This window comes from Galeopterus variegatus, unplaced genomic scaffold, assembly GCF_000696425.1.
Source record: "Galeopterus variegatus unplaced genomic scaffold, G_variegatus-3.0.2 Scaffold78, whole genome shotgun sequence".
Classification (NCBI taxonomy): Eukaryota; Metazoa; Chordata; class Mammalia; order Dermoptera; family Cynocephalidae; genus Galeopterus; species Galeopterus variegatus.
In genome coordinates this window covers 880,228-896,393 of record NW_007726189.1, presented here as the reverse complement: position 1 = coordinate 896,393, position 16,166 = coordinate 880,228, and the positions used below count along the sequence as shown (strand labels likewise).

The 16,166-nt window shown below is 39.9% G+C and overlaps 1 protein-coding gene across 6 annotated transcripts in view; it reads right to left on the bottom strand.

Moving 5' to 3' along the window:
• STAU2 (staufen double-stranded RNA binding protein 2) overlaps positions 1-16,166 on the bottom strand; it is a 287,804-nt gene that overhangs the window by 78,901 nt on the left and 192,737 nt on the right. For 4 of the 6 annotated variants that reach the window (XM_008578926.1, XM_008578934.1, XM_008578937.1 and 1 more), the window contains one exon: positions 12,748-12,861. The exons of the other annotated variants lie outside the window; for them this stretch is intronic. In XM_008578926.1, the coding sequence (XP_008577148.1) occupies positions 12,748-12,861 (114 nt within the window). The remainder of the gene's footprint in view (positions 1-12,747; positions 12,862-16,166) is intronic. 6 annotated transcript variants of the gene reach the window in all.

The window sequence follows — 16,166 nt, the reverse complement described above, 5'->3', positions numbered from 1 at the left end:
CATGATTATTGAGTAAATAAACTAAAATGTTTCATGATATACAATGGAAATTTTCAAAAATTTTTGAAAATGATCACTTTTAGATTTTTTTTTCTTGGAGAACTTAACTCTTACGTATACCTTTGAAAGCAAGGGTGATCTTAAAAATATTTAATAATTAGTGTGGCATGGAAACCAACCAATAAAATTTGACAGTTTAAAACAGAGTCCTGAAAACTGCTGGGCCAAGCAATAATCAATTAGTTCCCAGATTGTGGGGATATGCCAGAGGTCCTGAACATGAGGCCATGATGACAAGGGGTGAAAACTGAGGTAGGAGCTATTTGGCCAAGTGGTATGAAAGTATTTAAATATTTTAACAATTGGAGCAACAATATCAGGGGACACAATGAATATGAGTTCTGCCAGGAAGTAGATTGATAGTCTCTGGATTTCATAATGGCTGTCGAATATAATATCTATAAAATGGAATTCTGTCAACATTGGGCAGTTTTGGATTTGGGCAGCAATATGAGAACGAGTCTCTGAAATGTTAAGTGCAGTCAAGAACAGCAAATAGTCAGAAGCCAATGTCAAGGGTCAGTTCAGCAGCATGAGATCAGAGACTGCAAAAGTACAGAGCAGACCCTATGTAAGTAACCAGGAGTCAGAGTTCAAGGTAAGTAGGTAGGATCAGCCAAACAGTAAGAAAATTCGAGATAAGGATCCCAGCAAACAGTTGTGTAGGATGCAGAAATGTATCAACGAGGAGACTCTGACCCCCAGGTAACCTTCTCTCTGAGCTAAAAAATTTCTTATATGCTTCCTACTACAGCAGGAACCTATGCAAAGACATGACCTCTCTCTGAAGGTGAGGTTAGGTAACTCAGGGAGGAGGCCAACCAGCACATCGGTCTTTGAGAGTGAGAAATTTAAGTGTGGGCTTTGGTAAAGTGGTGACCCCAACCTAAGTTTGCTGGTTGCATATCATTGTAGCACCTATGAAGGGTAACAGCAGACATTTTTTATCACTACCTTGCCCTTGTAATTTAATTTCACATATGTTAAATATTTGGCGGTTGAAAAATGTCTTCAAATTCCTTCCATCAGAGGATGCAAAAGAGAAGCCAAGGAACTAAAGGATATTTTAAAAACGTGATCTGAAAAGGTATTAGCTGCCAACTTAGAAACAAAGAGAGGAGGCCAAATACTAGCAACGAAAGAATAATACTGAAAAATTTGAAAAATAACCAATAACTGGTTTGTCTAAAAAGGAATTTTGGACATGGGGAGAGGCATGACTTAATTGAAGGTACATTGCTAAGGGAGAGAAGGTTACTGTTTTTCAGATTTAAATAGTGTAATAAATCATACACAACACCATAATTATGAGTTTACAAGGAAGGTAATACTCTTTAGGTTGTAAAAGTGACCTCCAGTGGGCAATAATGCTCCCAAATCTGTGGCCTAGGGAAATATATTCTATTGATCATCACTTTTAAAAAGTCTATAGAGACAACAGTTTTCCACTATAACTTGCACATCCATTTAGCCAATTATATACATATGGTATTTATTGGTTTAATAATGTATCTGGTTATGATTCATTAGTGTGAGCTTTTAACAGAAGGTTTTTAGAATATTTCCCCAACAATCTTCAAATCAACATCAAACATAGAGACAGAGTAGAAGAAATACTAAATTCCTACCTAAATATTTTGAATTTAGAGGGGTCACTAAAAATTAGAATACTCAATTAAAAATTAAGAAACTGCTGACATGAAGCATGTACACAGGTCCAAAATGGAACAAAGCGTATTAGAAAATCAAGACACCACCTTTGGATTCTATTTATACTTTAATCTGTCTCCTGTGAGATCATGAATAAGAAATTATCTTCAAAGAGACAACCTGTTGTTGAACACTGACCTACAAATTAAATAACTACACCAAAAGTCTTTTTTGATGTAGTTGTGAAAAGTCTTGTTTATTTAAACCTAAAATTTCACACTTTTTGCTGATTAAAATAGCTGTTATTCATCATTTCAGGAAAAAAGTGAGAGAAGGAAAGCAGTAAGTTTGGGGGTGGGTTTTGACTATAGTCCAAAATTATTTTATAGCTGAAATTAATAAGTCACTTGTGTGTGAAAAATCATTGGATATATGTAACCTCTCAGAAATGTGTTCATGCCATATTAAGCACAAATGAAATTATGAGTTCGTTATAAAATACATAATATTCAATTTTCCTACTGCCTTCCTCTACAACCCACTGTTGGTTCTGGAAATTGCTTATACATCTGATATGAAAGAAGTAAAGATCCTTGTGGAAACAACAGAATATTCCCTATTACTTTAAAAAAAAAAAAAAAAGTCCAGCCATGAAATGTTTCTAAATGGGATTTCAGCAAGGAGACAAAAGTAACCTTTGCTACAGGCAACTTTCTTTCAATGCTCTGATGAATACTGATGAAGACAGACTTATTATTCCCTTAGAGAATAAAATTGGTTTCCACTGTGTAGTAAATAAATCCAAAAATTCAGTCAAGTCTAATTGTGCTACACATAGGCACATATTTCCAGGAAACTGGCTTCTTTCCAAGAGAATAAACTTTGAATGACCATGTTTAGGTAACATTTGATGCAAAATTCAAAAATGCCTAATGTTTCTTCCTTCTATCCTGGGACTGAACTGGCAAACTTTTTCAGTAAAGGGGCTGACAGTAAATATTCTAGGCTTTGCAGGCAATAAGGTCTCTGATAACTACTCACCTCTGCCACTGTAGTGTGAAAGCGGCCATAGGTAATACCTAAATCAGTGGTTGTGGCTGTGTCCCAATAACACTGTTGATGGGCACTAAAATTTGAATTCCATATAATTTTCACATCATGAAATATTATTCTTTATTTTTTTTCAAACCATTTCAAAATGTAAAAGCCATGCAGTGCAGGTGGTGGGCTGGCTTTGTCCCTTGGGCTGTAGTTTGCTGACTCTTTTTTTTTTTTTGTCTTTTTGTCTTTTTTCGTGACCGGCAACGGATCGCAACCCTCAGTGTTGCGCCCGTACCGGACCGGGACCGGCAACGGGATCGCAACCCTCGGTGTTGCCCCCGCTCCTCACTCAGCCAGTGAGCCGCCGGTCTGCATGTGGGATCCGAACCCTCGGTGGGAGCGCCGCCGTGCTTCCCAAGCGGCGCACTGTAGCAGTGCGCCACCGGGCCGGCCCCTTGCTGACTCCTGTTCTTGTCCATAAATGAAAAATGTCCCTCCAGTGGTGAGAAGTGCCTGGTGTAATATTCTTCCTGCTATAATATTTTTTTGACGATATAACTTAATTCCTTAGCTATAATATATATTCGTGTAAAATGGGAATTTTATAAAATAAAGTTAAAAGTCAGCAGGAGAAATTTTAGTTCTATATTCAAGGGATAAGTTTCAGATAGAGGAAATATTGAAATATAAAAATCAACAAACATGAAAGTTCTTTCCCAAAACAAACATTAAAGTTGATGTGCTTTTTTAATATCTTTTTTAGTACCCTAATTCATAAATAGTAAATAAAAATCAAGTTAAATTTTGAATTTGACAGTTCCAGGCCATGCCAGAAGCTCACACCTAATCATTCAACACCCCACAGTACTCAGCACTGTGGCTTGATACATATAGCAAGCAAAGCAGTTGAAGTTCAAAACCTATGCCGAATCTGTGTTATACAGAGAATGCTAGTTACCTCTAGGATGATGATGGGGTTCTGTTATTATGCAATGCCTCTTTTTTTTTTTTTTTTTTTGTCTTTTTCCGTGTCCGGCAACGGATCGCAACCCTCAGTGTCGCCCCCATACCGGACCGGGACCGGCAACGGGATCGCAACCCTCGGTGCTGCTCCCACACCTCGCTCAGCCAGTGAGCGGGAACCGGTCTGTATGTGGGATCCGAACCCTCGGCAGGAGCGCCACCGCGCTTCCCAAGCGGCGCACTATAGCGGTGCGCCACTGGGCCGGCCAATGCAATGCCTCTTAACTACGTCTTTTGTACTAATAAAAAGCTTTATTTGTCTTGGGTAATTATTGCTCAAACCTGTGATGTTCATGCTTCTTTAGATTCTGAAGAATGCAGTCACAAACAACACTATTCAGTGAATGCTAACTTGTATACTATATTGTGGGTCCTAGAATCAGGAGGAAGTCTCTAGTACCTGAATTAAGTAATTTAGGACACCAAGTACTCATGTGCATGATAGGTTAGAACTATTAGAAGTGATAAATAGAATAAAAGAATAAAAGGTAAAAGAATTAGTGGAAATATATGATGGATTCCTAGGGATATTACATGTATTCAGAGTATGTGAATACTCAAGATCAACATTTAGAAGTACAGGGATCCTTTCATTAAAAAATCCTTGCAGGGCCACCACCAGAGAGAGCTTACTGGGCCAAACGTTTTATTTCTCTCACTAATTTTACTAATTGAATTCTACCAAATCCAAGTCATTCCAGTTTTCTTAAAATTCAACTTAATTTCATCCTACAAACATGGTGAGTGCCTCCTAAGTGCCAGAGCACAGACACTGAGGAAACTAGCGTGAACAAGACCCTCTCCTGGACCTGGAGAGGATCGTTGCCCAGTGGGGTAGATCAACACAAGAGATAATGGGAAACAGATTGATAAGTGTAACAATGGGATAGTGGAAAAATTACAGATAGAAGGCCTATTGACCGGAGTGACATCTTGTTTGGATGGCTACAATAATTAGTTATCCTATTAAAATGGGGGCCAGCCCTGTGGCACACTCGGGAGAGTGTGGCGCTTGGGAGTGCAGTGGCGCTCCTGCCACGGGTTCGGATCCTATATAGGGATGGCCTGTGAGCTCACTGGCTGAGCACGGTGCGGGCGACACCAAGCCAAGGGTTGCGATCCCCTTACCGGTCACAAAAAGACCAAAAAAAAAAAAAAAGAAAGAAAATGGAAAGAATGGGTCAGGTGGAGGGACTGCACAAGCAAAGACACAAATGCAACAGAGCGTGAGCTATGGCAGCTCAGCACTGCTGGAGCAGAGCATGTGGGCCTGAGTACAGGGTGACTGGTGAAGAATGAGACTGCAGATACAGGCAGGTACCAAATCATAATGTTCTTGGATTTCATCCTAAAACCTGTGCCGTCTAATACACATGTGGCTATTGAGGACTTAATGTGATAGTCCAAAATCAGATGTACTGTAAGTGTAAAATACACCTCGGATTTCTAGTATGAAGAAAAAGTAAAATATCTCAATAATCGTAAAGTTGATTACATGTTAAAATGATATTTTAGGGCCGGCCCGGTGGCACACTGGAGAGTGAGCCGCTTGGGAGTGCGGCGGCGTTCCCGCCGAGGGTTCGGATCCCATGTGGAGACCGGTTCCCGCTCACTGGCTGAGCGTGATGCGGGCGCAACACCGAGGGTTGCGATCCCGTTGCCGGTCCCCGGTACGGGCGCGACACCGAGGGCTGCAATCCCATTACCGGTCAGTAAAAAAGATAAAAAGGAAAAAAAAATGATATTTTAAATACACTGGGTTAAATAAAATATATTATTAAAATTAATTGTAACTGTTTCTATTTTTTTAAATGTGTTTACCAAAATATTTAAAATTACATGTGATATTTGATCCCGCATGTAGTACTCTTTGTGGTTGATTCCTCAACAACTCTTTCACCCCAAGCATTTAAACCAGTAGTGGTTTCTCCTGCCAGTGACTATTTTAGATGTGGGCACATGACCAACCCAACCCAGGCCAATGAGCTCTGAGGGAAAGACAGTTGGAGCAGTTCCTGGTACAGATGTCTCTGCCCAGGACACAAGAAGATCAGATCTCTCATTTTGGATGTGGCTGTATTCCATGTGACACAGAGAACCACTGTGCCCATCTTCCTGAGCCAGAGGATGAAGGGCAGAGCTGAAACACACAGCTAAAGTGCAGAGCTAAAAATGAGAATAACCTGAGTACTTGACATCATCGATCTGCTTTATCAACCAACCCTGGAGCCCGCCCTTCCTTTAAACTTCCTGTTATGTGGGATAATGAGGTTCCTTATTATTTAAGCCAGTATGAGTCACACTTTCTGTTACTTGTAGCCAAAAGCATCCTGGCTGATGTATTTCACTAGACTATAATTACTTCAAGGGCAAGAGAGTACAGGTATTATCGTAAGACCATCTAGTACCACAAAAGTCTGTACACAGTCTACATTCAATATGTTATTGTTGTATATCTGAATAATATGTGAGAAGGCTTTTTCTCTTTCTTTTAGTTTTAAAATACAGTTAACATTATGGCATAATTCCTCAGGCAAGGAGACTTTTTCTTAACCAGACAATAACCTATGAGCAGAATTTGATTAATTGAAAGTAGAACAAAATACCCATCCAATTTGTAAATTGTTACACTTAATGGTTGTCCTTTCATTGAGATGCCTGACTTGAACCCTAGTCAAAGCATACACATTGGGAACAACTCAGTCTGATTTTACTAATCTGGACATAAATCCTTAAAGGAGATGTAGCAAACGAAGCAAATATACAACTGCTACAATTTATACATCATTAGTTATTGTTCAAATCAAGCAAAATAAAGTGTGGAGAGCCTAGCACAGCATCTAGTACATGGTAAACAAACTATATATAAATTTGGTTCTTTATTTTTTCTTGTAGAATTGTTGGTTTTTTATTCCAAATAATGTGTTAAATATGCATTGTCATCATTCACTCTATTTGATAATCTTGTTTTTGTTGACTAGAAGTCAGATTACAGTAAACTCTAATATACATATATTATGCTTCATTGGCCAGGTAGTGCTTGGTTAGGTGGTTGGTTTATTAATTCATTCTTTTATTTATATGAAGCAATTAAGTGTCAGAGCTAACGAGAACACAATAAGGTAGGGAGCAGTAAAACTATTAACTACAAATTAAGCTAATTTATTTTTACTAAGCTATGTCTACTTACCCAATCTTTGTGGGAGGGGAGATTGACAATGCAGTCTGAATGAAGATGAATAAAAAGAAAACATAAAAACAGGGAAGGAAGTTTATGACTTTGGGGCTGTAACTAGAAGGTGAATGATGTAATTAAAGGAGACAGACAGGAAGAGGTACTCAGTAACATCTAAAAGTGATGAAGAAATATGTAGAAAGGGTATCAGGCCAAAAGGAGAGAGTAAAGAATAATATTTGGTGAGTTAGACCAAGCTAGAAGATTCCAAAACTTTTCTGCACTATTACTAAGGATTCTGTTTTTAATAGCATACACTAACCAATATAACTTTAATTTCCAAAGAGAATATGCTGAAAAAATTAAGCAGGACCCCTTACTAGCTCAATCTTAAAAAAATAAATGTGTTCTTTACTCAACTTATAAATAAAGATGGGGCTGGCTAGTTAGCTCAGTTGGTTAGAGCACAGTCTCATAACACCAAGGTCTAGGGTTTGGTTCCCCATTCCGGCCAGCCGCCAAGAAAGAAACAAAGAAACAAACAAAAAACCGTAAAGATGATCACTCATCATTGAAACCAAGATAGGATCTACAATATTTAAATTTCACAAGACTGGCTCACCAAGGACCAATACTGCTAGTTAACCATCTTTGTATGCTCCAGTGACTAGTGTAATACTCCCACACAGGGGTTCTCACAGTTAGCACATTATTGAAAAATTCAGTATTTGAATTTTTTTTTAGTATCTGAATCGAACTATGTTTTTGTTCTGAACAACTAGATATTCTAAACTAATGTGAATTTCTACTATCACATTTATTTTGAATAATAAGGCAAACATATGTAGAATATTCTCACACAGACATGATGGGGCCCTCCAGGCAAATTCAGCCTAAATGACTGCCCACCGTCTGGATGGGAATTCAGAGTTTTCAAATGAGAAACTCTGGCCAACAGACCTTTTCCCTGAAGTGAGACAAGGGTGGGCTTAGACCACTTTTTGGAGGCTACTAATTACTCTACGAAGACTGAAGCAGGCCTTAACTAGTCACTGGCATTCAGAGGAGTTCAAACCAGGCTCTGGGTTAAATCTGGTGCATTCCAACGTGGATCCAACATACTCAGTACAAAAGAGGCAAGGGGATGTCATCCTTCCGCATTTCCTTGGGGCTAGTACCATATAAGTAATTGATAAAGCAATGAATGTGGCTTTTTTTTCTTTAAAGTTAGGTTTATTCAGGCATTATCTACATACAGTAAAATTATCTTTTTTAGAGTACAGTTCTGTGAGTCTGACAAATGCGTAAAGTCACATTTCTACCATCACCCCCCAAAATTCCCTCATGATACTTTGTAGTCAACCCCTGGCAACTACTGATCTGGATTCCATCCTGATAGTTTTGCCTTTTCCATAATGTTATATAAATGGAATCTACAGTATGTAGCCTTTTGAGTGATTTCTTTCACCTAGCACGATGTAATTGGCAACAAAGCCAGTGACATCAGGACACAGTCAGTGAACAGGAGAATGGTAGAAACTGAAGTTGAAGAAGTGGAGGGGGCTATATCATATAGGGACTTGTATGCTGTGACAAACTTTTTTATTTTATAGTAGGTGTGATGGGAAGCCATTGGAAGGTCTTGAGCAATTGAGTAATGTCATCTGAATAACTTAAAATAATCTTGGCTACTATGTGGAAGATAAACCATAGTGGAACAAAAGTAGAAAAAAGGAAGTTAGTTCAGAGGCTACTACAGTCATCTGGGTTAAAAATGACAGTGAAAAACTGGAATGGTAACATTGGAGGTGTTGAAAAGTGGTCAGATCAGAGATGTAGTTTAAAGGAAGAGAGGCTGGGACTGGGTGGAACATGTGAAGGGGACAGAGGAGTCAAGGATGGCTCCAAGGACAGCCTCAGCAACAAGGAGGACAGTGGTGCCATTCAGCAGGAATGCAAAGAGGAAAAGGAAAGATGTGGGAAGAGGGAGGAGCATGTTTGGTAGGGGGAGGCAGAGAACTAAGAGCTGCATAAATGTAGACATCATCAGTATATGGGTGGTACCGAATCTTTGACTACTTTGCATATATGTATTGACTTTTTAATTTTTTTCCTTTTTGTCTTTTTTACTGACCGGTAACGGGATCGCAACCCTCGGTGTCGCGCCCGTACCAAGGACCGGCAACGGGATCGCAACCCTCGGTGTCGCTCCCGTACCGAGGACCGGCAACGGGATCGCAACCCTCGGTGTCGCGCCCGCACCGCACTCAACCAGTGAGCGGGAACTGGTCTCCACATGGGATCCGAACCCTCGGCGGGAGCGCCGCCGCACTCTCAAGCGGCACACTCTCCAGTGCACCACCGGGCCGGCCCTGTATTGACTTTTGATAAAGAAATTTCACTCCAAATTTTTAATACAGTGAGTGAATGCACTGGATAATACATCTGGTCTCCACTTTCATTGAGTTCCTCGAGTTAAATTTTAAAAAATAAGAAGATAAGCTATAAAGGCTCAAGACGGGAGAGCTCTTCCACTTCTCGCCTTCACTTTCTGCATAGGTAACAACAACCTGAGTTTTGTAAGAAGAATGACCTCTAAATTTTACACATACTACTTTTTTTTCTCAGAATATGATTCCATTTGTTCAACAACATTGGCTCAAATAGATTGAAAATAGAAGCATTTTTTAAAGTGATATTTTTCTTGCTTTAAAATGTTTTCCTGTTTACTAGTATTTACAAATTAACAGGTGGAAGCATTTAGTGGTCCATCTTTTCTACCTTATGAGATCAAGTTTATGCTGCTGGTATGGCGAATGAATAGCTTTTGCTTAGACAGACCCTCAGGCTGAGAGAAGGGGAAATGGCAACATAATTTAGAAAAGCCACAGGGTATGGAATATAGTTTACTCTGTGTCTCCTTTCCTTGGTGAGCCCAATTACCCAAGTTCAAGGGAGGAGCACTGATCACACCACTATCTCCATTCTGTACCTCTGAGGCCACCAAAGATGCACAGGATAATCACCCCTGTCATGGCCCTAGTCATTTATTCATTCATCCATTTGGCCATTATCAATACATTTCCTGAAAGTTTTTCTCTTAAAGTTTCTCTTAAAGTTCTCTTTTTTTCTCTTAAAGTTTCACGCAAATTCATCATCCATAACATAGTTGTATCTGCTTTAATATTAAAAAATCTTTTTTTTAACTTACCATTGAGTAAAATTGGCATTCCAGATAGATGTAGTATAGGACTACAATGTTAGTTGTGCAGGTTGTGCGCTGTACGCCTCAAGGGGTGCCATTCACACCACAGTTATTGTAGATTTGTCTATTACAAAAATTTTCTGTTGGATGGCAGTAAAATGCCTTGAGGAAGAGGCACTATTTTTTTCTAATTTGTAAAGGTGCACATGGGATAACAGTAGCCCTGGACTTTGTGTACCCCTGACTTGGAACAAGCCTGGACCAACTTCATCATCTTACATGTGAAGAAGCCAAGTTCTAAAAAGGTGAAGAAACAAGGTCTCACAGCTAGCTCATGGCAAAGCTCAGTTTGATCCCAGTCTCCATTCCTAGCCCAATGCTCTATAATAACAACATGCTACCTCTGCTAACAGTGGGTTGCTCTTCTTGGATGTGTGGGTTACTGCACTCTTTCACTTCTTTGCTCAGCCTCAGAAGAGGCCTTTGCAAGATGGGTATCCCATGCTGCTCTTGCCAGTTGTTTCTGCCATGAGTGGATACAGAGATAGACAAAGAGGTAGCTTGTATTGCCAAATATTCAAAGGGGTGACATTGCTAGATTGTAAGCTCCATAAGAACAGGAACCATGTCTTACATTCTCACCATGTATCCTTGGCACCTAGCATATAGCTAAATTATAGTCTTACACAAGAAAACATAACACTTTCTGTAAGCTAGTTTAGGACATGCTCCTCAGATCTCTGCTGTACCCTCTTCTGCAGCTAGGGCACATGTCAGTGTAAAAACCTGTTAAGCACTGGAGTGGATCTCTAAGCTGCTTTCCAGATCAACATGCTGTAACTGTTTATTTTTGGTTCAACCAGGAGCAGGAAGATCAATTGCAGAATCAAAAATAGTAGCAGTGAAATGGATCTTACAAGTCACCTAACCTAACTCCCTCATTTAACATTCCAGGAAACAGTCATAAGGAGCTAACAGAATCTACCTCGTAACTGCAGCTAACTTACGCCATGTTAGTTCCTCAAACTCAGATTTTCTCAGCACCAGTTAGTTGCTCTGTCCTGAACACCACAATATCTCCCCACCAACCAACAAATGATTGGAAAGACACAATGTCAGAAACATTATGGGCTAGAGAGGTGCGTCCTTTAAGAATGTTTTCCCAGGTCTTGTTTGAGTTGGACAATGATAAACTGTGAGTTTGAGAAGATACACTAGTAGGGTCTTTTATTCAAGCCATGCAAGAGGCACTACTTAGATAAAAAGAAAAAAGATTAGTCAGTTAAGTCCTCAAATGCACTGAAAAATGAATATGAAAATAGGTTATAATTGTTCTGTACATGACTGGTTAATTTAGAAAGCATAGCTGGTTAGTCAAACAGTAAACTGTGTATGTCTACTTACTCTAACTACAAGCTAGAAATTCTATGGCCAAGATCATTAGTTTAATATAATGATTACTTTAATTGGAAATATGTATTATCTTGTTAATGGGATGTATTCTCAAGCTGCTATTTAAATAGTCAAAAGAATTTGTTTATTAAGAAATAATATACTTTTCAGATTTTCAGCTTTATTTCAGATATAAAACTTTAAAAGTAAAAGCAACAACACTGGAACTTCATTTCAGAAATATCCCAAGTTACGGGACTAAGCTGATGATCCTAAAAGTTCACAGGATTATTTTATATACATTCTATAATGCAAAACACTCTTCAACAGAACCAAATGAGTATATTATAGTGAGACTCCAGTGTTATCTAGACTGTTTTGTTGATCCTTCCTCTTATATATAATTATTAAAGGTAAAAATAACTTGTAGGGCAATTATTTCTTCTTATAAAAGAACTCTCTCTATATTTTTTTTCCTTTTTGTCTTTTTTCGTGTCCGGCAACGGATCGCAACCCTCAGTGTCGCGCCCATACCGGACCGGGACCGGCAACGGGATCACAACCCTCGGTGTTGCTCCCACACCTCGCTCAGCCAGTGAGCGGGAACCGGTCTGTATGTGGGATCCGAACCCTCGGCGGGAGCGCCACCGGGCCGGCCCCCACAATTTTTTTTAAATGGGGAAGAAATGAGAGTGGGTTCCATAAGGCACAGGGTGTGTTTTCCTATATGTATCACGCACACAGGTGGGGCTCTCAGCACAGCCCTGGGGCTGTCGTCTACAATGCTGACCTGACTGTGGCCAGTTAGCCTGCCCGGCAACGGGATCACAACCCTCGGTGTTGCTCCCACACCTCGCTCAGCCAGTGAGCGGGAACCGGTCTGTATGTGGGATCCGAACCCTCGGCGGGAGCGCCACCGTGCTCCCAAGCGGCACACTGTAGCAGTGCGCCACCGAGCCGGCCCAGAACTCTATATTTAAATTAATAATGGACTGCAAACGAGAAGTCTAAAATAATTTAAATCTTCTAAAATATCAGTTTCCCAACACAACTGTGATTTTTTTCAAAAGACTAGCAAATGGTGGTAGTGGATGATGTGTTAAGGAAAGCAAAGCTGTACATGTGCACATAGCTTCCATTTTATGGCCTCCAATTTCTTAGCTGGGCCATAATGCAGCAAAATGGCAGTGGCATATTATACCTGGTCATGGCTGGCTTCAATGGAGCTTCCAATAGCATGGAAAGTCATCTGCACAGGGGCTAATGTCAGACAGGTCACATACTCTTTGCCACTTTGTCTATCACAGTAGTGAACCTATAACAGAACACATGCAATCTGCTGAACACCATTTTTAAGAGGAAACCAGATGCAATAGGTCCTTTTTCAAAGGGTCTAGATATTTTAGAAATTTGAAAAATATGAAACCTTATTGGAACACTGCAATATATATGGACAATCTATTAATTCCATCTTAAGTCTTTTTGAGGTTAAATTTAAGAGAGCTTAGGAAATACTATACAAAGTGCTTTCCATTGTAGCTAGTAGAAAAATTCACAACTAAACCTATCTTTTTAAGGCACAGCTTTCCATAATGCATAAAGGGCTCAAGCATAAGCATAATTCTAAGTTCATTTGATTCTAATGAAACTTTGTCAATCTGAATTTTCTCTCATCTTTTACTCTGCGGGTATGTATTGCCACTTTGTAGTGACATTCTTCTATTTCTACATTATAGTCCCTACAAAACCACTGTTCAATATACATATCACTATATCACGTTCCATTTGAAATTTTGTCATTACAATCAAATTGAATTAAGTTGAAATGATTTGTAACGTGCAAACCAAAATAAAGTTCCCACAATATTATTTTTAATGTAGTTAAATGTAACTAAACATTATTAAAACCAAATGAAGGACACACCATATGGGGTGGGGAAGTTTGAGTTCATCTTCCCATTAAGAAAATGTCTAATCTGCGAAACAGTTCTTTCAGTGTTTTTTTTTTTCCCTAATTGTAAGCCAATAAGTTAAAAAGCATTGCTTTCATGATAAATTAACAAAAATATGCCTATAGAATGAGATGGGATTCCTACTAATTATATTGAAGGGAAAATTGGTTTTATTAGCTATAACTTGTTCAATTTGTTAAATGTGGATAGATTTAGGATAAAGGCTTAGGTAAAAATTTTGAATTTGTGAGGAAGAAAATTAAAACACATATTAGTTCCTTGCTGGAGGTTTTATTCTAATTGCTGCATAATGTCCATATATCTTTTTTACAGAATACAGTCCACCCACAACCAGGCAGGCTGGGACAGTGTATCAGGGCCTGCCCAGGGGCCCAAGGCATGGAGAAGGGGACCGAACCCCCCCTCCCACAACAGGGCACACCTCCCCAGTGTCTCGGGTCCTGCCCAGGGACCAGGGGCATGGAGAAGGAGACTGGGTGTATGGAGCCAGGGACTGGACACCCCCCCAACCAGGCACATCATGCCAGCAAGTCAGGGCCCACTCCGGGACCCAGGGTATGGAGAAGGGGACTGGACCCCCCGCCCCCACAACCAGGCACACTGTGCCAGTGCTTCTGGGCCCACCCAGGGATCCAGGGCATGGAGAAGGGGACTGAACCCCCTCCCACAACCAGGCACACTATGCCAGTGCCTCGGGACCCACTCTGGGACTGGGGAGTGGAACCAGGGATCGGATACTCTCCACAACCAGGCACACTGCCAGCACCATGGAGCAGGCCAAAAACATCTCCTCCATGTGGGTGGCCCACCACAGCCACCACGATAACCATGGCTGCCGTGAAGGCGGCTAGATGCCACAACCACCACACAGATGGTCCGCCAGCCACTGGAGTGAGTTGACACAAGGAGAGTCACCAGCAGAGATAAAGAAAGGAAGAGGACGTCTGTCTCCACAGAGCCCATTTCATAGTGACAGAAGAGACATCGGCTCTATGATAGTATTGGAGGACCTGATCACGCCTCTCAGCATTGGACAGATCATTTGGGCAGCAAATCAACAGAGTAACCATTATTCTTTCAGAGGGAGAGAAGAAATCTAGGGTGATTGGAGGGGGGAGGGGGAGGGATTGGTCAAGGGGCATAAAGAATAACTACAATTTGTAACAATATATATGCTAGTAATATTGATTTGATCAACATATCTCAATGTTGAACCCCAAAAATATGTATAATCAATTTTGACTCAAATAAAAATTTAAAAAAGAAATAAAAAAAATAAAAAAAGAAATCTTTCCAAATTAAAATAAATTGAAATAGAGAATTTTAAAGCTTTCTTTTGTCTAAATAAATATTTCATAATTTTTATAATAAAAAAAAAAGAATACAGTCCACATTTATTTTGTCACAAATAATATGGAATGAAAATTACAGCAATATGATTTCTAGTCTAATGGTTTAATAATTCAACTTGTTTTAGCCAGTAGGGTTGTTAAGAATGGCCATCATTTTCCCTGAAGGAAGGGAGGGAAACTTCCTCCTTGGAATCTATAGAAGTAGTTTAGAGCTCAAATGAAGTCAATATAACAGTCTTGCTTCCAAAGTACTGTAAAGATTTTGTTATAAAAGTATTTTTTCCAAGTTAACCTTGGGGAAAAAATTTGATAACAGTTCTAATTCACTGTACTACACCTCCTTAGCAAATTAAAAGCTCAGTCAAGGTATACAAGCTCAAGAATGTGGAAGTATTATTTACTATGCATCAGCTACATATGATGGGGAAAAATGAAACATCACATAACAGGTTTATGCAAAAGCCAATAAATGCTGACTATAACAGCTACAGTTCACAACCATTTATGGTACAGTTAAAATATTATGTCTGATATAGTGCTATTATAAAATATGCTCTTCTAAATTTATTAAAATACAATCACCCTTTTGACACCAATTGAAAGTCTCTATGAAAGACATGACACTCCTAAATATAGAGGGACAGTGAACACACTTATATGTCAGCCAACTTATTGCAGCTCTATTTTTCCTCTTAGAGAATTGAAAATTAGTAGGGACAAAAACAGGACAAGATAACTGCAGTCAAAAACAAGCTTCAGGGCCGGCCCGGTGGCGCACTGCTACAGTGCGCCGCTTGGGAGCGCAGCGGCGCTCCCGCCGAGGGTTCGGATCCCACATACAGACCGGTTCCCGCTCACTGGCTGAGCGAGGGGCGGGCGCAGCACCAAGGGTTGCGATCCCGTTGCCGGTCCCGGTCCGGTACGGGCGCGACACTGAGGGTTGCGGTCCGTTGCCGGACATGAAAAAAGACAAAAAGGAAAAAAAAAAAAACAAGCTTCAAACAGCATTTCCATCAGTGGCTCAAATACCATTATCAAAATTTTTAACTTTTCTACTAACTGTATACAACTCACAGTGTACCTCCAAGTACCTAATAAAATATTCTGCATCCTATGGACATTCAGTAGTACTGTAAATAATAACTCATATATGAAAGAGAAATGTAAAGGTGCAAGTTAGCACACAGCTCAAAGATGTCAAAGCACCCAGTGATGTGACAGAAACTGTTAGCTGTCCTCCAATATTCTTCCACAGAAGTTCTTAGCTGAGCAGTTGGATGCTCAGAATAAAGATC